Source organism: Lepeophtheirus salmonis, chromosome 1, assembly GCF_016086655.4.
Source record: "Lepeophtheirus salmonis chromosome 1, UVic_Lsal_1.4, whole genome shotgun sequence".
NCBI classification, from domain to species: domain Eukaryota; kingdom Metazoa; phylum Arthropoda; class Copepoda; order Siphonostomatoida; family Caligidae; genus Lepeophtheirus; species Lepeophtheirus salmonis.
In genome coordinates, this window is record NC_052131.2 from 29,914,222 (window position 1) to 29,942,114 (window position 27,893).

A 27,893-nucleotide genomic window follows, 5' to 3' on the forward strand; every position below is an offset into this window, starting at 1 on the left:
TTATGTATTACTGGTATATAACTATTTATTACTTTTCTAGGTTATGAAAAAAAAAGCCTCCTCCAAAGTTAAGGAATAATTGCTGTTTACACAAAAATATTCTACTGTCTTTGGATACATAAATAATATATAAATTTTTGTCCGAAAAAATTTAAAATTTAAATTATTTTTTCAAAAAATTTATATTAGAAATTTAATTTTTTCCAAAAAGAAAAAAAAATTTGAGAACAACTGGGGATTTTTGCAAAAAAAAATATTTTTTCTGAACATACGTAGATTTTTGGCATTTTTCTCCAAAAAAATTAGTTTTTTGGGAAAAGCCATGTATTTCGGATTTTTTTTTCGAAAAAATTTATTTTTTTGTGAATAGTTGTAGATTTCTGAACAAAATTTAAATATCAAATTGTATATTTAAAAAATTAGTTTTTACAATTTTTTGATTTTTTTTCAAAAGAATCCCAAAAACTCCCCCTCACTCTTAAATATAAACCTACGGACGCCCCTGTATTGTATTTTTTAACTATTATTTAAAATATTAAAGAATCGGCAACGAAATCATTTTATTTCTAATCGTCCTATCACTAATTTATATTATTATACAACAACTATTAAGCAAAAAAATACAAAGCTATACCCTTCATTAAATTCCTTGGACAAGCTCCAACAATAGACATCTCACTACCCTACATAGGTATTAGTATGTATGAATGTACTTGCACATACTAATAATTACATACCTAAAGCAGTATTCATGTAAAAGAATTGTTGACAAGACTCAAACTTAAAATACTCCAATGATCATATTTAATTGTGTACTTATGTTCTAAAAAAGTTTTAATTTGGGGAACTTCATACTCTGAAATCGCGGGATCGTAAAAGTTGATATGAATGAGACAGGTAGGCATTATATCACTATACAAAATTAGCTAAAAAATTATTTTTATATTCCATTAACGACTTCACGTTGGAACAATTTTAATTCCGTGAAATTTAAGGATAATTATTTTCCCAAAATTTATTCAGCAATTCACAAATCTTTTGCTTTTACATAACGGGATTCATAGTGAACTCAATCACTCAAACCAACTATAACTTTCAACTTGCCCTGTACCTGGCAAAGATATTGATGATAAACTCCTTGGCCATGTAGGCCACTTCCCCTAGAATTCAAGCCTACGAGGAGTCAAAAGTGTTATGTGCGCGTTTATTTGTCTGTCTTTCTAAGATGCCCAACATATAGTAGTCAAAGGGGAACAGATCCAACAAGTTATTAAGCCACATTTCATTTTCCCTAAAGCTTAAAGGTCTAAAAATGTTGGTTTTTCTAGAATATATCCAGTTCCAAAGTCCCGATTGGGACAAACTGTACCAATTAAAAATTATAGCATGACAACGGATCTGTTTATATCAATTGAAGATCTCTGACATAATTATCTATTAAGTTATTTGCGTCCTTGGGCGTGCACCCGATACGGAGCCATACAATTATATTCGTATTCAGAGGAAATCTCAAAGATTTTATATTTTTCTTATAAAGTTTTGTGAGCTAAATCTGATGAGTACACTCACATAAACATAGATCTCAGGGTTGCAAAATTATTGAGATATATATTTGTTCTAGCTATCACATATTACTGATTGCACCATTATTGGCCCCTGAAGTCTAACTCTGATGACACTCGGACCCGAAATGTTTGTTTTTTTCCTATTATGTATAAAATAGAAAAAATATTTACTTATAACATTACTGACATTCACAATTGAAACTATCGTACAAAATTAATTATTTTTGTTATATAATGAAATAGGTTGCACATAATAGACTTTAATTACCTTTCTACAATTAGGATCTTAATTTTTCACAATCCGTCTCTGATTCTTTGGGATATTTTTAATATTCAAAGTTTTCAATGAATATATTTAAAACCTTAACGTTTTAAAAATCTCAAAACAATTTTTATAATGTCAATATTAAATTGTGAAATCGAGTTATCCTTGGTTTAAGTTGAATATGAATACTTTTTTTACATAGGTTCATAGCTCCATGTAGAATCAATTAAAAAAAGTGTCATAATATTAGATTAGATAACTCATTTTTTGAACTTTTTCAGAAAAATCAGAGGCTGATATAAAAAAACTAGGACGAAATTTGGATTTTTAAAGGACAAACTGTTTTAAGTTCAACCTATTTCGTTCGAGGGACATTTTTACAATTTATCAATATAAAACGGCTTTACCTTTGTTGTATGACGCATCCTCTCCTCCAAAAAGAAACAAAAAAAAGGCCCAAAATCATGTAGTAGTTAGCAAATTAAGTTATTCATACCAACTGCAATTTATCTCTTATATACTCTTAGACTATCATTTTATTCTCTTCAACAATTTTAAAATGAATTACAAATTATTAAAATCTACATATTATTCGATACTGTATTATAAGATTGCTTAGTAATATTTTATTAAAAGTGAAGCAATGGATTAGTAATTGTGTATGATAACCAAACTTTCTTCATAAGAATAATAAAATATACCCTCGTTATATGATGGACGAGGGATCAACAAGAAATTGTATTCCTGTTCTTTTGGAAACGGAGCATATGTATAGAGTAACTTATTACTTTGTGTACTTATCAAAAAGAATAAATTATGAAATAGCCATGGCGTATCAAGGGAGAAGAGGAAATCGACAGCTGACAACAAAATACATGGTTTTTTTTTGTTATCGTGGTAACAACGTGATAATTAATTGATCTTCGAAAATAACAATTTCCAACAAAGAAATGATTTCGTGTATTACCCATTATAACCAGAATATGGTACTAATATATTACTTTAATAAATAAATAGTTACTTTACCTAGTAACGAGTAATATATAAATATTTTTTTGCTAAAATAGTAACATCCTTTTATAACTCCAGTACATATATGCCACGTCAAGACAAAAACAAGCTAAAATGATTTGTCTCTAAATTGAGTGTGGTTTAAAGTTGTAATCTTCGACTAATTATCGTTACTTTATATTCACAAATTATTCTTCTTGACTCTTTGAGTGGGTCGAAGAAAACACTTAAAGTGACCAAAATTAATGGCCACAATAAAAGAATAGGTAGATTTTATTAAAAAGATTATATCGGGACCAATATATAATTCTCAAATAATTTAAAGGTTTCAAAATATTACTTAAGTTCTTGAGTATCTTAGCTCATCCCACAAATTAGAATACAAAGCCTAGAATTGACACAAATATGTGTATGAAATATTGGCTTTTATGTATGTATGGAGTAAAAACAATAATTAGGAATACAATATTACTCTCCTGGTATGAGGAACAAATGGTAGTGAATTTTTTTTTAAAGAAAATAAAGGACAAGTGACAAAGAGGAAAAAGGGCACAATGTTTTTAAGCTGACGTGGGTTATAAGAAAACACGACATTTTATCGACATTCATCAAAGGAATAAATATTATTTTTTACAAGGATATCGATAAATAGTTCTTCCGTATAATCTAAATTGGTACATATGTATATATCAGCTTAAAAGAATTGTCCCATTCTTTCAAAATGGTATCTTAACCATTTTTCCTATAATCTAGAGAAATATTACCACATTATCTAGTAACGTGTAAAGTAGCAATATTACTTTGCTATAGAGTAATATCGCTGTTGTTTCCACATAAAGCACCATCCAACAATATGGGACAAAGTAATTCAACACTAATATATATATATTTTTTTTATTATAAGAGTACATTATTTGTAATTTATTTTTTGTTACAATTTCGAAATTAACAATATTCGTTGTGGGCAATTTCTTTTTCTCAAAAAAAAGTTATTCGTCAAAATTTGCTCTCTTGTCAAAAATCTTTGCACTGCAGTAACATTGTCCCTCCATTTTTCTTTCCTTCTACGCGGCGATGCCCCGCTAACACAGACATACCCCATGTATTTTGTTGTCAGCTATCGATTCCCTCTTCATTATGGGTATTTCATAATTATTTTTTTCATAAATACACGAAGTAATCCAAAAGAACAGGAATATAATTTCTTGTTGATCCCTTGTCGTTTATACAATATAATAACTACTCCTTCAATCAAATATTATAATAGAGTATCGAATAGAAAACTATGTAGATTTTAATAATATGTAGTACTTTTTAAAAATGGTGAAGAAATAACATGACAATAATAGCTTGCGAGAATATATATGGTATAAATTGCTGTTGGTACGACTGACTTATTTGGCTATGTACCAGATGATTTTGTGTCTCTTTTCAGTTTATTTTTGAAAGAAAGGTTGCGTTATACAATAAAGATAACGTCGTGACAATACATTCATGAGTACCTGATATATGGCATAGTATCGATCACTCTCTGTTGACGTCACCACGCGGGAAATTAACAGTTAAGAACGATTGAGGACCCATGATTGTTCATCTACGAAATGTTCGAATCCTGACGTCCTAAGTCCAGGCAAAGTATATAATACGGTTGACTTTTGTGAGGACTGCATCAGCAACACTTATATATATTTAATTAAACGCGACAACAACGTCTATTTTTTGTTTCTATTACATGATAACAATGACTCTGCTCTTATATATCAGACGACAACCTACAATGCATATCAACGCGAAAATACAAATATACGTGGGTGTACACAAAAGAAAATACTATAATAATAATAATTAACGATCGTTATATTAATATAATTTGAGAGTCTGATAAATGCCATATTTTGTTGATAGGTACGATAAAACATCAATATTAATAACCAATAAATAGGTCCAGTTCAGATTATGTTAAGGATAATGTTCCAAGCGGAGGATACGAAAATCAACATGGTAACCCTGATAACTAAATGAATATTTTAGAGGAAAGTAGCTTAGCTGCCATGCCATTTTATTAGATCAGCTACCAGCAGCTGTGGTAAGGGGTCATGAAATACACAAGGACATTGCTAAGAATTACCCCGGTGTTGATCTTCAATTCTACTCTGAGTCCAACCAGGAGTTACAGTTATAACTACATAACAAATTCTCAGGGTTACTCTCTGTCTTTTATGACACACGCAAATGTTCAATCCGATTTCGCATACATCAATTATAGGTTGTATGTAGTATCAAAGGAAGTTCATTCTTCAAAAATAAAAAATAATCATGATAGCAACTTAAGGAAAGAATATGCAATGGAACGACGTAAATCAATGGACAACACACACTTTTTGGTGAGATTAATCTTTTGAACTCAATGTGCGTAGGTTCACGCCCTGGCTTTTCCAAGAGAAAGCAATATACGTTATATAGGTGAAATCTATAATGTTTGTTTATACTTAATCAGTGCAATTTCATCTGAACAATTAAAGAAACATTCTACAGGTAAGCAACTTAAAAAACAAAAAACTTTCCAGCTAAAAAATATGGACAATAATAATGAAAATGTTATTTTCCTCAGTTCTAGCACTCAGAACCGAGTTTGTTTTTTTTTTTAATTTTTTTTTAAAGTAACGAATTACCCGGATCATCAGAGGTAAGGAGACACGAATACATTACATTTACATCTGTCCTTTCGGCACAAATTTGACCCCCACATTTAACATATGTCTATAGCACACTCAAAGAAAAACTTTGCTTTTTTAATAAAGATAAACCTAGTATTGTTTTATGAATGGAAAAGAATGTTGTAATTAAATATTACAAAAAAAAATCTTTTGAACTATTCCCATTTTTTGTATACAACTACATAATTGTTAGTTCTTCAAAAGTATATAATTGAAATTAGTATTTGTAAATTATATTTTGCGTGCTGTGAACTTCAATGGGAATAAAATAACTTCTGGATAAACTCCAAATTGTTTTCTTTTTTACGCGTATATTAAATAATATATAATTTGAATTACGTCAAAACATGATTAACATTTAAAAAAGTATTAACACAGACATATTATGTATGTTTTTAAAACATGGAATCAATTATGATAAGTATGTATTGTACCGTGTGGTCCCGTGAAATTTGAAAACTTACTAATTCATTGTGATAAGAAAGTTGAGTGATATAAATTTATTCATATTCCGATATAATAAAGCATACACAATTATTTACTAAACGAAAAAATAGAGCTATCTAGACAACGTACAAGTCGAGAATATGACACTTGAACGTGATCGACGAATTTCCTTTTAGCCTACTACAAGCAGTTGGGGGTCTCCAGGACCACCGTCTACACTCTCAACAAATCGAAAACGTTTGAGAGGAATAAGGATAATTTTGTTTTCTTTTAATTACCTCCACCAACGAAGTTGCCTTGAAGTTATGTTTTGCCCTGTTTGTTTGTTTGTAAGCCATCAGGACTACGGAAAAAGTTAGGAAGTGATCTTCCTCAAACGTGGGACGAAGATTATATATGATCAAAGTAAGAAGCCAATAAATTTTGAGAGATCAAGGTAGCATAAAACGTAAAAATTGAATAATTCACCATAACTTTGCAACAAATTGAGATACATTACTTAATTAGATTTTAGGAGGAGGTTTTGCACTCTACCGAGAGTCAATTCCAATTAACACTATTTTATAATAGAAAATACTCAAAACTACAAATCCTTTCGTAAAAAATCCTTGAAAAAAACAACAGTTTTGCTTTTCCTTTTGTAATCATGGAGCCATAAAGGGAGATTTTGTTTCTTGTCCTTCATTGTGTATATTATGGATTGTACTTTGAAGATGAGCTACTCAATCTTCCGCCTATCCTTATATAGTGAGAACGTTACAGTGAGACCATCCGGGGGGGCTTAGTCTCCCCTAAAAAGTTTAACCAGATCTCTTCCTTCATTATTTTAAGGATCGGGGTATTTTTTTCGCATTCGTAGAATAAATGAGACGAGGTCTCCAACTCTTTATGGAAAAAATATCAATTTATCTCTTAAGGATCTGCCCGGATCTTGTTTGTAAAAATACAAGACGTTCCTAATCTATATCTTAAATTTTTTTGGTATGTATCAGTGAATGGATTCTTCAAAATGACGTTTAGATCCGCATGGTTCCATGCCATCTTTAATACCTATCCGTTCGAACCTTTTGGCTTGCGATAGGTGAGGGGGGCGTCTCTTCACTACTAACTCTAACTCACGAAGCATGCTTAATCATTTTGTTTGGAAGGACTTCTAAGGTTATGGAAGCAGAGATCAGATAACCGAGATAATTATTTTAGAAATTTCGTCCAGAGAGTTCTGCCGTGTTCTATGGGATAGAAAAGAGTTATTCTACACCGGGCTCCCGATTGATTTATATAGACCTGTCGAAGTAATCCTTGCATTACTAAGGAACCTAGTAAAGGAAGGACATTCTATATGCTTTTTAATAGATCGTTAACACTAAATGTATAACATATTAATAAACTGTAAAAAGTGCTTCATTAAACTAAAAGATTATTAATTGCAAGGAACGGCTTTAAGTAATTAATGTAATTATTTTCAAATAGAATAAAAAAGCTGTATGGATATTAAATATAATTAGAAATTAACGAGATTTGCTTTTGAATAGGGACAAGATCACTTTTTTTTGTCTAATTTAGTCCTTCGTATCTGTACTGGGGTTTTATTTAGGTACAAATCTTTAAAAAATCCCTTTAATGCCTTTTAAATTACATTTTATTGAGATACAACACTTTTTAAGTTATTCTTGAAACAAGAACAATTCAATTTTTTTGAGCTGGGATAATGGCTTTACTTATATTTTTTTTTAATGGCTTCGAATGTAATATGACTTGTTTTTTCATATATCATATGCAAACTCATCAAAATTGATGTTACTTTTTAAAAAAATGGAAACAATAATATTTCAACTTTGATAATAACAAATTACCTATATTGTTGAGAGCCCAAACTAATAGTGTAAAGAAAATAATTTTTAGCTCAAATGTAGGTGTAAAGGAGCTTTAATGTCATTGGTGCAAATTGGAGCTGGAGACGTCTTTCTATCTTCTCTTTTACGGCCCAAAAATACTTCCCCTTATTGGAATGGTGGAACGTATGATTCTTAGAGCTTATAAGGTGGTACTGAGCACCTATGACTGGCTTATTGGAACATCACCCGAGCATTCAGAGGCATCCAAAAGTCCAGGGAATTATGTTTGCGGTAAAGATCAGTGAATGAAAAATCCTTCCCTACCATCCCTAGAGACTCTCGTGTCCTAGCAAATAAACGAACTAAAGAATTTGGATTCGGGGTTCCCCTTAAAGAACCAGAGGTTCCCAGGATCTTTAAACTAATAATTAGTTTATATCAACCTATTATGTCAAGTCTTGTTTACGACGGGGTCGCTTCACGCCCCTCCCCTCTTTTCGTCATCTCTTTTATTTTATGATTTATGCATTAATATTGTCAGTGTGTGTCTTTATGAACTACTTAAGGTGAGGACAAAGGACAAATATTCTGGTCGGATCTGTGTAGATGCTCCTTCTTCCCTCCTTTTTCCTTCACGACTGGCTAGCCTATGCTCTTATTGATTTACTTTTTTTAATGTATATTTTGTAAAAATGTATGCATTTTAAGTAAGTAATTGGTTTTTTAAAAGGGTATATTTTTAACAATGCCTTGAGCTCATAAAAGTATTTTTAGCACTTTTATTTATTTTGCAAATACAAGATTGATAAAATAATTTAAAAAATGTTACAAACTTAACTAATATAGCTTATATTTTTTTGGGGCAGCTTTTACCCCAGTTGACGTATTATGTTAAAAAAGAATGTTCATTGAGGGAGGGGGCAGATATTTGGTAAAATTTTATAAAAATAAATGAATTACTGTCCCTTATACAATCTTAGTAATCTTTACATAACTATTATCAACTTCAAATTATTATGTCCACTTGTAACCTTTTCTTTGAAAATGAAAAAGAAACATTTGACAAAACTTATGGTAGCTTTGTGAATTCTTCACATTCTAAAGTATCTTCAAGCAAGCAAAGATGTATCGATACTCTAAAGAAAATTCAGTTTCACAATTAAATTGACTAATTTCATGGCTCATCCGAGCTATTTGAAAGATTTTGACTTGTTTTAGTATGACTTTGCATGAATAGCGAAGCTATTTTTGATTTTCTTAGAAATGCCCATGTATACTTTAAACAGGCACCTTCATACTAAAGTACACTTCTAATAACTTTTCAAAACTAATCCACTAATCAAATATCTTAGATATGAATCATATAAAAATGGGGATTAACTTTCTCTCATTCGTTTTTAAAATTAGTGAAATTATGAAATAATTTATCTATTTGACTTATTGTACTGAGTGATTGATATTTTAGAGGCAGGAATATTATCTTCAATTATAATATGTTTATATTCAATATATTTGATTAGTATTGATTGATTAGATGTCAGTCATCCAATTGACTTATTCATATGTAATATTTGAACTTTTCCTGCCTCTTAAATATTTATTGGTGTTTACAATTAATCAAATAATTGACTTTATTATTTTTCATTTAGAAACTTTTTTATGCAAGCTTACAGTACATTTTTATTAAATATTCTACAGGGTTTATCTTATCTAGTGGTACAAATTTTATTATTTTCTATTTTGCAAGTGTAAAATTTAAACAAAAGGTTCTGTGAGGACATTTAATTTAATAAAATCATCAGAAAATAGTGTTTTGTCACAGCTTTTATTCATTATAAAAACCCTCACCTCTAATAATTGCCTCTATAAGAGGTCTAAATCCCTTGAAGACCTTGACTATGTAAATAGACTAGAGGTTGGTCCACTCTTTCTTGATAGAAGCCTCTGGAGACTGGGCACTCATTTTAGGAGTAGCACACACTCTCTCCTCTAGATACGCCTAGATAGAGTAGTACAAAGGGATCTTGTCAGGAGAGGAGTTGAGATCCAAAAATTCCGGAGAGTTGTCTCTCAGGAAGGCCTAGGTCTTTGCAGTTTCTCTGGCCCAAGGTAGATCTTACTTACCAAGTAGTTTTACTGGCCACATCAACAATGATTGGATTTTTTTTCTGAAGACATGTCTCACTGAAATAAAGACATTGTCTGATTGTTCGGTTATAATGTAGCAACTTTTCTGCTTAGTCAATGTGATCTCAACGGTGAAAATTTTTTCATTAGAAGAGAGCAAAACATAGCCCGAATTTTTGTTGGCCTAGGAAATTTAAAATCTTGTTTGGTCTTTCAAACTGTCTCAGGTTACTCCTTTTAGTGATAAAATGTATTTTTGTCCTCCTCTGTGATCTCTGGGTTACGCACCAGACTCTCCAAAAGGACCTTGAGAGGGTAAAAGGACCAATTTTGACACCTGCCATGAATATCAAGATAAAATAAAAATAAAACCATAACTTTAGCTACACACTTTCTTTGTTTAAACTCATTTAAAGTCACATGCCCATCTCCTCCATTACAAGACTCTTTTGAAGTAGTTCTTTGAGTTCTTTTGCACTCTTTTTTGATACTTTTGGAACCCTAGTTTTTGAAGCACGTCGAGGGGAAGGCCTGCAGTGTCCTTTATCCAAATACTGAGGCCCTCAAATCCACTTTCAGTCAGTAGCTATAGGCTATGACAGAGGACTACATCCACAGTTGGTGCCCAGCCTTCCATCACGGCTTGGAAGCCATTATTGCCGCTAAAGGCGGGTATATTAATGTATAGAGAGCTCGCACACACATCTATTTATAGTATTCATTTTTTTGAAATCACATTATTAATTAATAAAGTATATCTTGTTGAAGTTTAAAATGCAAAGGGTTCAGATGTTAATGACCTACTCGGTATCTTTTTCTTTCGAAATGTGCATTCAAATTTATTTTTCGATTCACCACTATCTATTAATGTGAGTCAGCGTTTTCCATTTTGGCGGTAATAAAATCAAAGGCAAAGAACGAATTGAAAGTTATATTGAATTCTTTTCTGTGTGTCAGCCTCTCACCCATCCCAGCACAACTTGATTCAAGTGTCTTCTTGAGTGTGAGGAGAATATTGATTTAGGTCATTACAGCTGACAATCGCACAACACAAAATTATTTGTTGTATAAATATGTTAGTTTTCTTACTCATTTAAATATATTTTTTTAAATGTTCCTTTAATTGGTTAGATGGATTTGCACTGATTAAGTATAAGTAAACATTATAGTATTACATTTATTCCATCTAAACTAGGAATCTTTTTGGTAAAATCCATATACATAGAGTATATTCATTTCTCTAGGAATCACCTGGGCGCGAACGTACATACAATGAATACAAGAAAATAACTTCTCCCGAGGGCGTTGTCCATGAGATTGGTGATTAAATAAATATTTTGAAAGATGTGGCTCAAAAATGCTTTCATCATTTGTCAAAAGGTTGAGAACCCCTGCTCCAATATTCCTTGGCATATGTAATCTATTTAATAAAGAATTGCTAAAAATTGGAAAACGCTATGTCATTGTGTCTTCATGATGAGACGGGATATTATTCCCTAGAATGACCTTTCTTGTAAGTCCAATCGCCCTTGATTGATTATGGGAAGTGTATGCTACCTTTGGGATTCATTTGTCTTCATCCATCAATCAGTTATACTTGTATCTTTCATAGCATTTATCCATTCCATTAAGTTAGTCCTTGAAGTTTTTTTTATCGTTCATAATGTTTTTTTTTTTCAAATAGGTACAATTTTTATTTAGGAGTATGCCTCTCAAAGAAAAAGACTCATTTTTTTCTTCTTTAATGATCTTATAGAAAAGAACTCTTATTCACAGAGAAAATTACTTTTCTAGATTGTTACTTACAGGCTTACATTAGGTACTTACAATTTAAGGTATAATATCAGGATTTAACGATGAAATATCGTTAATCCTTCATTACTTTCCTTCAAATCCTAACACAAGTATTTTCCTAGAGTGATTGAAAAAAACTCATCTTTTTGCCAATAAATAAATTAATAATAGTTTTATATAGCCCGTATATATTTTAAATAAATATCTGTTTTTTAATGAAAGTTACGTATATTTAGGAATAATTTATTTGTACAAAAAATAAATTACTAAAGAATAAAATATCGAAATAACATGAAAACTAAATTAATTTTATTTAAATTGGTTTTTTACTATTACAACAAACTGAATCCCGTACTGTGTAGGATTTACCTCGGCTTGTTCCGACCCATGGGTTTGACTTACCGTCCCAGCCCTAATAAATATACATTATATAGGCATAGTATGAACAGACCTATCAGCAACTAAAATAATTATTATTCCCTTATGTAGATATACTTTTATATATTATTATCATAAAATATAAAAAATTGATAATTGGGGATGTTACCCCACTATACAGTGAACCAGAATAATTACAAATACAGTGTTCTCCGACCTCCTGTATTAAAAGAATAACGAAGGGATATATGTACATAATCCATTTTTTTTAAAAGATATAATTTCGATATTGGGAGACTCGATCAATTTTTTTTTGTTTGAACAACAATTCAAAGAACAGAAACTCTTTTATAAAAAGAATCAGGCATCCCTTTTTTCTATGATCATACTTAATTATTTACAATTTATGTCAATAGAAAAAGCTGTTCAAATTTGGAACAAACATTAAACCTTTGGTCTTAATCTGTGCAGGAGTATTTTACAGCTTCCACGAGTAAACCAAATTAATTAAAGTTACAACAATCTGGAATTTTCTGTATTAAACCCAACACAACTTATTACAATTTTGGATTTTGTACCTTATTTTCTTTCTTTATTGAGAGTAGGAAAGGTCGTGAGATACAATTAATATCGCATTGGTTTTTTTTGATTAATATAAAATTAATTTGAACAATTTACATAATAAGAAGCCCCTAATAAGGAGTCAGACATTGTTAAGATAGAAAATTTTGAATAAAAAAATATAACGTCCATAATTCAATGGTAACTGAGGATACCATTGTGTGAATCTTCCAAATTTTAAGCAGATGAATCTCCTTATTTTTCTTGTCAATGGAGAGATATATTAAATTGCTTTCAAGGTAAATATTAAAGGAAGAAATATTGCTTATAGATGAAATATGATGAAGTGTCTATTATATTTGTTATTTTTCCTTTTAAAATTGATGGTCTCCTGCCACTTAATTAGGAGATAGGAGTAAGGAAAGAAAACGTGTTTTCTTGAATGAAAAATTAAATTATTTTAAACACAAAAGAAGTGCACGCAACCCTTTAAGAAAAGAAATTTTTCATATGACGTGAGCATTTTGATATCGGCCATATTATATTTTCATCATTGGGTGTAGCCCAAAAATATTGGTATATTAATTTTTTTCAGAAATTTATTCCAATATTAAGTGTTCTAGTAATAAGTAACAATTCCTTAATTTGGGGGAAGGGCTACAGTCCCTCCAACCTACCCCCTGCGGATGGCCCTGATCTGACCTAGGAACCTTCTAATCTTCCAAAAGCATATTTCTTTCTCTAGGAATGACCGGGACACGAACCTATACAAATTGAGTTCAAAAAAATAATTTTTTCTGTGTACGTTTTCCGATGAGCTACATCATTCCATTAATATTTATGCATTAGGAAAAATAAAATCTGAGAGAACTTTGTAAATAAGCGTATATTTCTGATATCCAAACTTGACTGTATTTTCAATCATAATCCTACTTTTCCCGTCCCTCTGTGGTCAAAAAAAAATGTTGTACAAGCAATTTTTAAAGATTTTTAGTACACATTACTTCGATTTAATTCAAATATCTCTATTAATCATTGGCATCAAGTAGAATAATTGTTGTTACGTCTTTTTTTATTGGTATTTTAGCCATTTGATGAAGTTTTATCAAGATTTATTGGAAATTTGTCTATTTTATGGAGTGGAAATACAAACAATGATCATCCAGGAGGCAGTTACCTTCAATTAATGAAATTTAGGATACCACTGAAAACACTCTTTCCTTTCCAATTTTTCCTTTTTAATTAAAAATCCTCATTTTAAGGAAAACAATATATTAAGCCTTTTAAAAGATTATGCAAAGTAATTATTTAAAAATAAAACTTATATTTCAAAAAAAATTATAAGTGCAATCTAAAAACACTGTTTATAACAATGATATGAAAAAAAAATGCATTTAGTTAATTTAATAAAAATTTTGAACAAAAATTGATTTGTAATTCTATGCTATGACAACTGTCAATAGAAATGAGTAATTGTAATTCCTTTCTGGAAATCTTATTGGAGCTCAGATTGACAAACATCATCTCAAGAAGACTCTGTTTATTTGAATGACCTAGAGTTTTCAGCAACGGTCCAAGAGAATAGATTTTTTTGAAAAAAAAAAATCCAAAAATCCATAGCTATTCACAAAAAATAAGAATTTTGGAAAAAATTTGAAAAATTTAATATGCAGGCGATTACAATTTGAAAAATTCAATCTATTTGAAAAAAATTTTAATTTTTTTTTATTTTTTAAAAAATTTCAATTTTTTTTTAATTTTCAAAAAATTTCAATTTTTTTTATTTTTCGAAAAATTTAATATTTCATATTTTTAGGAAAAATATTTCAAAAATCCAAAGCTATTCACAAAGAAATCAAAAATTAAATCTCAAATAGTATATTTTTTAGTAAAAAATTTCAAAATTTATTGCAAATCACAAAACATTAAATTTTAACTTCTAATTTCGCGTAAGAAAATATCATTAAAAAAAATTCTAGTAAAAAGTAAGGACGCTCTTGTAGTGGCATGTTATTTATTTCATTTAACTCAAGGAAGAAGTACTCTCATTCGCCCAAAAACTTTATAAATTACCCCATTTGGGGTAATTTATAAACCCTGACCACTGGTCTAGATCATAAATAGTGATTATATTCCTGAATAACTCTGTACATTCCAATCTTGTTTTGGATCGAAGAGGTTATTAAAGAAAAACTTTCTGGACGCACTATATTATAGTAGAAGAGAATAAAAAGGCTGGTATCCCTTTCCTTAATAATCTCTGGACAACTGCCCAAGAATGAGATAATTGAATAAATTTTTTTTTATTCAAAAGTTGTGTTAGACAAATGAATTATTTTCATTTAGAAAAGAGTTGAGTTCTCAATAGTATTAAGGAAAAATTGACTTTAAAAATGCAAAGGTGTCAAATATAACGCCTCCGACATTTTCACGTTAATAATTAAGGGTCAAATGCAACTAAATTACGATATAAGAGAGAGAAAAAAGGAAACTATGCAATAGTCCATGAATAAAATATTATGTTTTTTTTAGTTATATTTAAGAATTTTTTCTATATTTTCTTGTTGTTTTTCTATTTTTCAAGATCAAGATCAAACTGCCAAACAAAGTTGTTTCCTATGTAATCAAAGAAACTGTCAGGAATTATGTATGGACTGTCTATTACAAAGGGATGAAAAAATATATTTTTGCTCACCTCAACATCAAAAATATCACTCACAAGTCCTCACAAATTCTTCAAAAGGTTTAATCAAGTAAGTAATTTTTTTATCTTGAAGGTAATTTGCATACATCTAACACCGTGCACGGATCCATTTTGCTATAAGGAAATGAAAAATTTATTTCTAAGAAATTATTTATGATCTTTAAACTTATGAAAAAAAACATATAACAGGGTCATTCATCTAATCAAATCAAATCAAGTTCGTAGATTCGATTTACAGCCGCTCCGAGGGAAGTAAATATATATTACGTATTTACGCCGTCGTTACTTTTAACGTATCACACAACCTTTCCTCCAAAAATAAAATGAAAAAAGGCCCGAAATCATCTTCTAGTTAGCCAAAAAAGTCAATCATGCCAACTGTTATTTATATCTTAAGTCCTCCTAGATTAATCATTGATATGTAGTTTCCCCACAATTTTTAGAAATGAATTATATATAATTTCATAAAATTAAAATCATTAATAGTATTTTATCGATACTGTATTATAAAATCAAAGGAAAAGCGTAAGGTTAATAAAAATACAAGGTTATACCATAACGCGAGTAGGACATATGTTTGACTTTCACCACGCTTTTAATATTGACGTCATAGTAGATGAGTGGTTCCGTGTCTTGTCAAAATCTTTTTTTCGTGCCCAGTAGACGTACAATAAATTAAATTGAAAATTCTAGTAATAGTGATGTCATAGAATATGTGTGTTTTGTCAAAATCTTTCTATCTTGCCCAGCAGTCGGTACAATCAAGGACTCTTGTAAGTAGGACAAGTTTCCAATATGGGTCTTTGTTTATTCTATATGGAATGTCTCTCTTAAAGTGTTTTGCTACAAAATAAAGAGTTTTTAAAAGTATTTTGCTGGAGAAAACATCTAAATAATATAAATATTTTTAATAAAAGTGGTATTTTGTTAGTACTTTAATCAAAATAAACATTAAAAACATATAAAAAAGAAAAGGCACTATCAAAAAGTACAAAGTTGGTCCAAGTCTACTAGACCGAAGATTTTGATTGAAATTTAGCTTTTTTTTTCTATTAGCTTCTGAATTCTAGGCTATCATTCTCTTTTTTGTTAAAAATTGGATGTAATCATTCAGTTTAGCACTTAAATTTTTACCCATGACATTAATCAAAGCAAATGAAATTCTTTGAAGAAAAGCTGACCAGGAGTGTCCTTCCTCACACATTACTCTCACAACGGCAATAATGTCAGAGTTAAAACTGTCCTGCATCCTGTCAATGAATGCGGCAATAAATGAAGCTCTAGGATTTGGGGTGCCAAGTAAACTGTTTTTCTCTTAAGGATTAGCTGTGATGTAAGAGAATATGGAGTGAGCAGTTTGGCCTGTATGACAGAGCTCTTCTTCCTCTTTCACGTTTCGGACTTGCTGGCGACGTAGACGGTGGTTCTGGAGACGCCCAACTTCTTGGAGTGTGCAAATGGAAATTCGTCAATCACGTTCAAGAGTCATTTTCTCGAGTTGTATGTAAGCAAGAGAGCTCAGGTTTCTTTTGTAACTAACTCTTTATCTTTAATAAATCAAAATTTGAATAAATTTCAATCACTCAACCTTCATTCATATTGGAATTAGTGAGTGTTTAGATTTTAATGGATCACTCTACAAAAAAGTTCCGTATTTTGAATATAATATATACTTTTGAGGTAGCATGAGATAAATGGTACCATTTCAGATGTAACATACTTTTATAGGTATGGAAGGGGTGTCACCACAACCATCCAACATGTAAAAGCAATTTTTTTCAAAGAAATTTGGATATTATAACTTTCGAAGCTCATAAACTCTCCCGTCTACATAAAGTTCAAACAACTATAATATAATACTTCTTTTTAATACAAAGATTTAATAATTCAATCCTTCTAACGATGGTTTAAAGTCATGAAGACTCTTATTATGCATGTTTAACTTGTACAAGCGCAAATTATACAATCCAATCATTTTACCTTCCTTTGTAATTGTGTTATATTAAGTTGGTGAAAAAGTATTTTCGTATTTCCCGCACTTTTTTTTAACAAAGAATATCTTGTTTATTATTGGTTACATCGGATCATACGATATAGCATTGTAAAAATGTGAGTGTACACTACAAACATTTTTGGACAGTATTGCGCTTGTTTGGTTCAATCGTGAATAATCGTGATTAGAGTATGGAGGTCTCAAAGGAAGCAATTCGCCATATTTTACATTTTTAATACCTAAAAAGGGAAAAACGCATTGAACACGTTCAAGAAATTTTCATCTCTTTCGCTTCCTGTTGCACAACAGGGATTAAAGCGATTTTCTTTCCTGCTCAATCCTGCTCTCTATTGTGGAAAACTCAACCATTTCAAGCTGGCAATCAAACAGAAGCGGCCAATATTAGTGAATAGTAGAGGAATCATGTTTCATCAAGACAACTGTAGGCTCCACATATCTTTGATAACGCGCCAGAAGCTCTGGGAGCTTGGTTTGGAAGTTCTTATGCATTCATCCTAAAGTTCTAAGTCTTGCTTCAGGATGAACTTTCCTCCCTATGAACTTGCTTTGAGAAGAAATTTTCCTGAGATGAATAATCATATTATCGCGTCAGACTTGTAGATGTGCAACGTTTATAGAAATAAATTGTCTATACGCGTATAAGAATGATAGATGTGATTCATTGATTATAAGTGACGCCCGCGTTGACTTTTAGATCGGGTTGTAAAATTTCCCAAAATTATAAAACATCCAGCTCCACCAGAAATTAACTTATTTATCACTTAATATTGAAAAAAAAATTTGTGGGTCAGATCGGTTACATAATTCAAAAAAGACCCGCAAACTATTAGTGATAATGATAAAATGGAAGGACTAGAGAATATAAGACAAACTTAAAATGTATTATTTCTTCTCAAAATATAAGAATAAACATTCATAAATTACACAGTATTTACTAAAAGGATCTCGTTATGTCCCAGGATATCGTAATTTAAATTTTTTTCCCCGAGAAAAGAGAAATTTGAGGGAAAGAAAATAAATGTAAAATGACATTTACTAAGATCCACAAGTGGGATCTTGGACGGTCGTAAATTAGTTAAAGATCTCGGCAGGATGCATCTCGTTTTATGAACCGTGTAAAAACTGTGGGAATATGTATAACTCGGCCATCCACGCATTCACTGATGCCCTTGTCTGGAAATACTTAGACTATTTGTATTTATAAATATGAAGGGTCTTATAAATACAAAGTCCAGTTATCTATCGGCCATTATTCTATTTGGATTATCCGTAAGAAGGAATTTGCCTCCAGAAACCACATCACTGTACTATGGACTTTTAAATTCCATGGCATACATTGCCAAAAAACTCACTTTGAGAGAGCCAATCAGAGTAGACATTTTAATAGATGCCACAGCAAGATACGTTGCATTTAATATCAAAATAATAAGAGTATGTGGAAAGTTATGGTCTGATAAAGTGAGGTGCATATCCTCCGTAACCTGAAAAACTAAAAACATATTGTAAATATTTTACAAGCCTCATCGTATCTCAGATAAGTTATAGCTGCTGAAATTTTTATAACAACTTCTAACGTTCTCTTAGATGTTGTGTCCATTCTTTCAATATTTTTGTTAATTCATTTCATTTTTAATTTACTTCCAATATTGTTCAATGAACAATTTATTTTTTTATCAAAAACTTTTTGAATTGAGACATAAAAAAGAAAGGATGAATTGGTCTATCCCTGGAGGTCGAATTTTAAACTAAAATGTTTATTTATATTATTACAATGCAATTCCTCTAGGTTTTTTATTTAATTATTAATTGTAGTAAAAATGTTATTAAAAAAATAAGATTTCTATATCGGTGATTCGATGTGGAATGACTCCAACATCAATTTTTATCTATTTTTATAGGATTTTTTGAAATATGTATATCTTGGGTATAACGGTGAAAACATCTTAAACAGCTTAACATAGAAAAAACGTTTTTTGTTTCAAATTGGCTTTTATTATTTTGTAATCCTTATTGAAGTGGAGATAATCCATATCAGTTTTCATACCATTGATTAGCTTAAACGGTATTTTTCCCCACCAAGAATCAGTACAAATTTAAAACAATTTATTTTATTTTTGATCCATTGTATTGAAAATAAAAAAAGCACATGCGCAAAATAACTCAAAAACTAAAGAACAATTTGTCCGCTGGCTTTTGAAGGGTGGTACTAACAAAATATAAGGTGCATAAAAATAAATAACGCTATTTATGGGCGAAACACGGGACTTGTCAGTCAATATGTTGTTATAAACATAAATACATTTTGCTTAATATTTAAGACAAGTTTCAAGTCACATAACCATTTCATTTTGAAATGGAGGATACGTAGAGTCCTTGGAAAGAAACTATTTTGGTCATTTCTAAAGTTGATATATGCACGGTTTACGATGTCAGGGGCATCCGGAGGGAATTTTTGCTTTTGAACTAGAAAATTTTATTTTTTATTTTTTCCCCAAAAAGCTTAATATTTGAAATTTAATGTAGTTTTTCAAAAATCAAAATTCAATATTTGAAATTTAATTTTTCAAGAAATTCTATTTTCTGTGAATATTTATAGATTTTAAAAAATTTGTTCCAAAAAGTTTAATTTTTTTAGAATACGATTTTTGTATTTTTTTAGAAAAAAATGTTCAAATAACCAAGGCTTCCCCCCAAATTTAATCTTTCGGATGCCCCTGGACGTATTAATTTTCCTACGCCAATTGTCCCTTTCTCATATAGGACCTTTTGCTGCCCATACGAAATTAAGAAAAATGAAAGAATTGGACGATATCTTGTTGCAAACCGGGTCATTGAGCCAGGAGAACTGATATTCACTGAGTCACCCCTCGTCATCGGACCTCATCATGAGACAAAGCCTCTTTGCTTGACTTGTGGATCAAGTGAGGTATGTACTCAATTTGATTACAATGAGTCACATTATTTCGCTACCTGGGTTTAGATTTATTATTTCGTATTTGATTCAAAAGTAAAGAGTGTAATTTTGTTTTCTAGGACAGTGGTTCTCAAATGAGGCACGTGTACCCCTTGGGGGTACTTTAAGAATTTGAAAGATTATTTTACGAGTGGTACATGCCACAGGGAAGGTGGTGGGCTGGAGGTTTTCAAATTAAGGGATTTTTGTTTTTTACAAAGCATTTAATATTTGTCTTCTTTTTTTTTTTTAATTTAATATTTGACTTTTTTTTTTTAATTTAATATTTGAAATATAATTTAATTTTCTATAAATAGCTAATGATTTAAAAATTTCTCCAAAAAATTTAATAATTGAAAAAAAATTTTCACACAAATTTAATATTTAAAAATTTTTTTTTTCATTTTATAATTCAAATTTTTTGCCAAAAAATTTAATTTTTTGTAAAAGATTGTAGATTTTGAATTTTTTTTCCAAAAAGTTTAATTTTTTGAGAGTAACCATGGATTTGTGAAATTATTATCCACAATTTTTTATTTATTGAGTAGCTGTGGATTTTTGATATCTGATCAAAAAATTAATTTTTGATTTTTTGACCCAAAAATTCATTTTTGATTTTTTTTTTTCAAAAATATTAATTTTATGATTTCTTTTAAAAAAAATCAAAAAAAAAAGTCCTTCCTCCCCCTAAAAACATTAATATCCATATATATTAGAATCCTACAGACGCCACTGTCACTGAAGCTTAAAATGATTTGTGCTGCTAAGTGTTGGGTTAAATACATATTTTACAAGGTTGAGAATCCCTGTTCTAGAATTTGAGACATTGAAAAGTTATTTTTAGTGCTTATCAAAAATGATCTATAATTATTTTTAAACATGAATTTAGGAAGTCCAATTTGTCTCAATATCACTTTAACACTTTTATTATATAAACAAATAGGATAGTAATTTGTTTAATCTAATTTTACATAAATTTTTATTTATAATAAGCTAAACTATATATATTACATAGAGGAAGTACTTTTCTAGCTTCTGGCCTATGCAGCAATACATATCATCACCCTTTTCCTAAGCCTTTGGGGCACAAACTGTATGATCGACGCTCACATTTTGGGCCAGTCTCTTCCACTGACATTTAGACATTTTTCTTAAAGGTGCTCCACAGATACCGAGCTTTTCAAAGGTATTTCAACTGATGATTTTAATAAATTATTATTATGAGGCTTCTCATCAAAAAAAATTCTAGTAAAAAGCAAAAATTCCTTCTTTTTTTTTAGGGGGGGGGCTACAACCCCTCCATCCCACCGCCTGCAGATGACCTTATAGCTACATGATGATTTATTTGTTTATTTCATTTACCCCTAGGAGGTAGTACTCCCATTACCCCAAAAAAATTATAAATTACCTTATATGGGGTAATTTACCCCTGTTTCCAGGGACTGCTGTAGATGGCGAAAAAAATATACCATTTATTTAAATTATTAAAATAGATTTTCAGTTTTGAAAGAAAGTTTTTTATTTTGAACTTGAGAAAATGGAGGATCAGTTTTCATCCGAGACGCTAATTATGATATGAAACCAATTGAGTATTAAAGAAGTCACACACAAATGGATTTTTTCCACATGGGGTTATGTATTTTTAATGAAACCGATCTCTGTTTAAAAGAACACAGATATAGTTCAAAAATCCTTTAAAATCAAATTTGTAACATTAAAAATTGAAATGGTACATATATATTTTTTTAATGTCCAACATTTAACTTTTAAACTCCTGAGTAAAAACTGTAATATCAACACAAAGACTATATTTATTCCAAATAAAAAATAAATATCCTAAAGGGATTAATCAACCAAAGTCAACGACCGCTCTTGGATAAATTTGGTAAAAAAAGAGTTCTTTAAGGATTATGGGAATGGGTTTCCTGTTGCATCTGTTAGAATTAATTTGTGTCCCCTCATTTGAGTGAAGTTATTTTCAGCGAGTCTCAGCATTGCGACGATGTAAGAGGGAGGATTTATATTTGTGTCTTTTTTTCCAGCGAGGTTAATTTCATCGATATTTTCATACAATAATAGGATAACATTCTATTTCTAATACACTCATGAGTTTTGGAAAATAATTGCTGTATTCGTAACCAAAGGACGACAATACAAAATACCTCTCACTGCAAAGTTACTCTTTACTCTGATGAAATTAACTATTCGGAAGACTGAATAATGAACTAGCAGAGCCAGGTCTCAACATAACAATTTAGATTTTAGAGATGTTCAAAAATTGTGATTGTATAGGCTATAGAGCACGTTTGAAATTTTGAATTAAACAGAAAATTATTAACTTAAATACCTATAATTTATAACCATTCAGAAAAAAAAACTTTACAATCACTCAATGTAAGCCTTAGATTATAAATAAGTTATATTTGCATAAATTATAATAATTTTTGTAGTCGTAGTCGGAGCCAGTACAAATTTTTTGACTCCCGACTTTGATTCCGACTCTACCAAAAAAGACACCGACTACGACTCCGCAGCCCTGGTTTAAAATCACCTTATAACAATTACTGTTTTAAAATACAAAAGATTATTCGGCTTATTTCTTAAGTATACCTTTAAATGTTCTTTTGAAACAGTTGATAAATAAGCAACAAAAAGATTGAGTGAAAGGTTCCGAAATGAAATAAAAATATGTCAATTAAATGACTTAATCTGTTTTAAATAATAATCAAATACACCCATTTAAATCGTGGTCAATCTTCTTGCCTCTAAAATATAAATTACATATTACAATTAGTCAAATAATAATTTATAATCAGCTGAATTATATTTATTTCTAAACATTTTCACTCAACCATACATTCTTTATTAATTCAATGTTATGTAAGAAAGTTAAAGGTGAAACTGAAAAAATCAATCAAAGTTGAAGTTTTTTGACGGCAAATCTTGTTATTTTGTAATATAAAGTTTAATCATTATTTTTAATTATAATATATAATGGAATTGGGGAAAACAATGAGCAAAAAATATTGATTTCCTTTAATGATCCTTCATTTAACTTGATTTTTGTATAATTAGACACATTTTGTAGGAAATGTGCTCAAGAAAACTCAATAAATGAATTATCTTCCAAATGAAGGAATGTTGTTTTATAATTTAATATAACCTCAAAATTTTATTTATAAATTTATTTCACGTTGAAATGTGGCTCTGAATCGTGACCAACTCTAAAAAAGACTTTAATAGCAAAACTTATGACGGTAATTGTCATTTTCGTGTTTTATTGATTACACGAGGGAACACGCAGTTTGTACCAATAAATTCAAGCCAATAAAGGACTATATCTTCGAGTACATAAACTAAAACTGATATCAATTTTTCTCTCGGTCATCTGAATGCTGATATATTTGGGACTGTAATAATTCAGGACCATTATTGTCAGTGCCTTTTTCACCCTGAAAACAATCCCAAAACTAAAAGTAGAAAAAATAAAACTTTTTTAAAAGGATTTTTTATGATTTAAAAGTGTTTTTATTGATTCTGTATCCTGTTCTGCACTCAATATATTTCCATTTTTAGGCTGAAAAATGATGAAAAACGACACTCTTTTTTAGGTCCTTTATAACTTAAACATAATACATAGAGATGAGGAATATCATAGCTTATATTATAGACAAATATCTAGTGTGTAATTTAAAAAAAGATGTATTGACATAATATGCATCTCCAAGGATTTCTGTTCCATTTTGTAATTTTTAAGTGATCCCATTTTGAAATATTAAATAATAAAATTATCTACTCATCGCGAATGAATCACTTTATTATTTCGATCATTGTATCTCATTCCTAAGGAAGGAATAGACTCTACTCCGTTATGAGGTATGGTAGTTTTCCTGGGATGAACCTTCCTCCTCTAAAATATGAATTACAATTTACAATTAGTCAAATAATTAGTCAACTTGATTATTTTTAATTTCGGAACATTTTCAATAAAAATTTGGAAGGTCTAACTTTCCATGTATAGCCTATCACTTGCATAATCCTATTAAGCATTTAAATATAATTAATACATTATGTGTCCTTGATAGGTGGACGGAAGTTATATCTGCCCCTCCTGCCATTTGCCACTCTGCAATGAGGACTGTTACATCTCAGAGGACTCCTTACATAGAAGATTCGAATGCCGAATCTTTTCTACGGGTAAAAAGCCAAAAGTTCAAAATTTCAAGGAGCCAAATCCCGTGTATCAATGTATTTTACCTCTTCGATGTCTTCTACTCCAGAGCAGTGCGCCATGGGTTAAACATATCCTGGATGTGAGAGTGTTTTAGAGTATTCTATCATTGAGCAAAAATAGATCTTTCATTTTGTCAAATCTAGGTTATGGTGGATCACATAGAGGATAAACCAAAGGATATTCATTGGTAAGTTACATTTTTATCTGTACAAGCCCCTACTTTCTGGTATATGTACACTAGGAAAGCCTATCAAAAGAACATTGTGGAGTATCTCCGCCTCTCACAGGGTCTGGGCGAGAGATTCAGTTCAGAAGAAATCAATCACGTTATAGGAATCCTTGATGTGAACGCCTTTGATCTATCTTTTAACGGGAGTCGGGGCTTATATCCCCTCACGGCTCTTATGTCACATTCCTGTATTTCAAACACTAAATATATCATACGAAAGAAGGACTACGTGGCTGAATGTCGTGCCACGGTGCGGATCCTTCCAGGAGAGGAGCTTACCGACCATTATATATCCCCACTATTGGGAACTGAATCACGACAAGCTTGCCTGAGGGATGGTTGGTATTTTGACTGCGAATGTAGTCGTTGTTTGGTAGGTATTGTTGTTGCATCCTAGGTAAAGGCTTTGAATAATTAATTATTCCTTTTTATGATTCTGTAGGATCCTACAGAGGCCAATACGCAAATGTCCAGTTTTCATTGTAACAGCTGTGATATAGGTTACGTAACAAAGCCACTTCGTGGAGAAGAATGGGCTTGTCTAAACTGTGGTACCTCTTCAAACATTCCCTATTCTAAGATATCTGAGGAACTAGCTGGCAAGGTAGAAAATACATTGAGGAACATTCCAGATTTGGAGAATTTGTTAGAGGAATGTCTTTCGATGCGACTTAGTTCATCACACTATCTCGTACTAACCCTCAAACGCTACCTCATTTATGCTTATAAGTCACATACACTCATTTTGAACCAAGGTACCGTTTATTTTTATAAAAATAATACTCATAGATATTGTGTGTCTCACAGAGATCATGGAACGAATCAAGGGATATTGCCAGAGTTTGCTGGACGTAGTGGACATGGTTACTCCAGGACTAACAAAGGAGAGAGGATTGACACTCTATGAGCTTGTACGACTCCATATAATCGAATTAGAGCGACAATCCACTCCAGAAATGAAAGGTCTTGAATCTGTGGTAAAGAGTCTACAAGTAGTTGTGAACTGCTTAGATCATGAAGATGAAGAAACGTTTCAAGCCGAGATTCGGAGGGAAGCGAAAATAAAATTGAGTCAAATGACGGAGATATTGACTCTCTTTAAGCTGATGGCGTCGACAAAACCCCTACTTCTTAAGTATCGTTTTATCTCTTCAATACTAGTGTTGAAACTCGGTCAAAAACGGAATTTTTTAAAAGAACAAAGCGTCCATAGGAGGTGGGCTTGAAAGACTGTAGCCCCCGTCCAATTATCTTAATTGCCAAAAGATTTCATCTTTCGTTTTTTTTTCCATAATTGTAATTTTCTATGAATAGCTATGGGTTTTTGAAAAAAAATTTCAAAAAAATTAATACATGAAATTTAATTATTAAGATATTTTCAAAAAAAATAATTTTTGTGAATAGCTTTGGAATTTTGAAAAAAAATCAAAAAAGAAATAATATTTGCAATTTTTCGTCTTTATCTGTAGATTTTTGAAGGTTTTTCTTCCAAAAAATCTAATTTTTTGTAAAAAGCTCTGGATTTTTTTTTTTAAATAATTTTTTAATTTCATTTTTGAATTGTTTTGCGAAAAGTTATGGATTTTTGAAAAAGCTCGACCCCCAAAAAAAAAAAAAAAAAAAAAATCCCCTGCAAAATCGGTCACAGACGCTCGACTGGAATGTATTGTCCCCAAACGGTTTGATCGTTATTCAATCATTCTTAGTCTAAAGATCGTGGGAATTTTAACTGATCTCACATCAAAATAAGTCCTTTTACAATGTTGTACGACCTCATTAAAGCGAGGTTCTTCATTTGAGATAACAAATGTTGTTATGAATGATTTATTAAAAGTACGAATTTTATAAACAATTATAATGGGCCTTTAGTAGTCCATAATATCCGGACCGAACTACAACACAATTACGACCCTTGTACCTATGAGTTATGTTCCTTTCATTAATGTTAAATTTTGTTTATGTATTGAATCTTTTTATTAATAAATATCAATTCTATATATTTTTGTTTATTGTAGTGGATATTTAGAGCTTTAATGTGAGAAATTCCATACATTTACTTACCTCAAGACTTGTCTATGGCTTTCCTCTTCTTTCATCAATTAATAAGGGAATTCAAGGCAACAAAATATATTAGTAATTCCAAAATAACTTATACCAACCAATCACCGTCATTAAATAAACATTTTAAGATGAGAACTCATACGTTCTTATAGCACATAGTAAGTAACTTTTCTAAAGAGGGGATTCATTTGCTAAGAAAGTTAGAGGTACAAAATACCTCATTACTATTGATTGTACACTCCTAAAGGTAAATGCACATATCTAACGCCCTATACCTATCAATTATGAAGCCAACTATTTATTTTAATAATCCGTTACTAAGAAATCCCTTATTTATCCACATTATTCTCGTTTTTCCAGGGTTTTTCTAGAATATTTGATGAGCTTTTATCGATTACTAACTGTAAATCCAGCATTGCTTTCAGTAATTTGGCGTCGACGACCTGACAAAGGTTGATTTAATAATATACCAGTTAACTTCCCAACAAATAATCAGTGTTCCTCTCCTTTTTTCATCAGCAAACTCACACGTAGTTACTCAATACTTAGATGGTCTCTTCTTAAGAATAAAAATAACAGATTGAGAAAGAAAAAAGGTTCAGGTTGACAACAACATCAAAACTTCAACGCTTAAGCATGCTTGGTATTGACAACCCTCAAGTTACATACTCCCCATTTTTTATATTTTTTACTATAGCATGATGTCTGATGAACAAGGGAGTACTTTAGTCCCTTGAGGGCTCCCTGACTACGCTTTAGCTACACATTTATTATATAATGTACTTCCCTATTATTTTATTTCTTAACATGAGCTTTAGCTACACACACTCATTCTTAAGAAGAGCTCCATCCTTTATACCAGAGATCGGCAACCCCCGAGCCCCCTAGCCTTCCTAACGTCTTTCAGAAAGTGGTGTAGGTTCCTTGTGTGAGGACCATCTAGGTCGTCCTTCACAGCCAACCGAATGGTCTTATCAGCCACGGAGAAGTCGTTTTGT

At 30.7% G+C, this 27,893-nt stretch overlaps 1 protein-coding gene across 2 annotated transcripts; it reads left to right on the top strand.

The window, feature by feature from the left end:
• The first annotated feature begins 703 nt into the window (after window positions 1-703).
• LOC121128354 (SET domain-containing protein SmydA-8) lies at window positions 704-26,831 on the top strand. 2 transcript variants are annotated; one of them, XM_040723938.2, is made up of 9 exons: window positions 745-897; window positions 7,919-8,131; window positions 15,285-15,453; window positions 20,179-20,344; window positions 24,457-24,684; window positions 24,749-24,792; window positions 24,847-25,207; window positions 25,277-25,589; window positions 25,642-26,831. In XM_040723938.2, the coding sequence occupies exons 2-9, from the start codon at window positions 8,014-8,016 to the stop codon at window positions 26,058-26,060; spliced, it is 1,818 nt and encodes a 605-aa protein (XP_040579872.1). In that variant the 5' UTR covers window positions 745-897; window positions 7,919-8,013; the 3' UTR covers window positions 26,061-26,831. The 2 variants fall into 2 exon arrangements, with proteins under 2 accessions (XP_040579878.1, XP_040579872.1); XM_040723944.2 differs by lacking the exon at window positions 7,919-8,131 and having other exon boundaries at window positions 704-897.
• Window positions 26,832-27,893: the final 1,062 nt, after the last annotated feature.

Bases quoted from the DNA above. Each gene is read 5' to 3' on its own strand.
- LOC121128354 (XM_040723938.2), top strand. From the start codon at position 8,014: ATGGTGGAACGTATGATTCTTAGAGCTTATAAGGTGGTACTGAGCACC. The intron at 24,793-24,846 runs GTAAGTTACATT...TATGTACACTAG, and splicing joins AAACCAAAGGATATTCATTG to GAAAGCCTATCAAAAGAACA. The intron at 25,590-25,641 runs GTACCGTTTATT...TGTGTCTCACAG, and splicing joins TACACTCATTTTGAACCAAG to AGATCATGGAACGAATCAAG.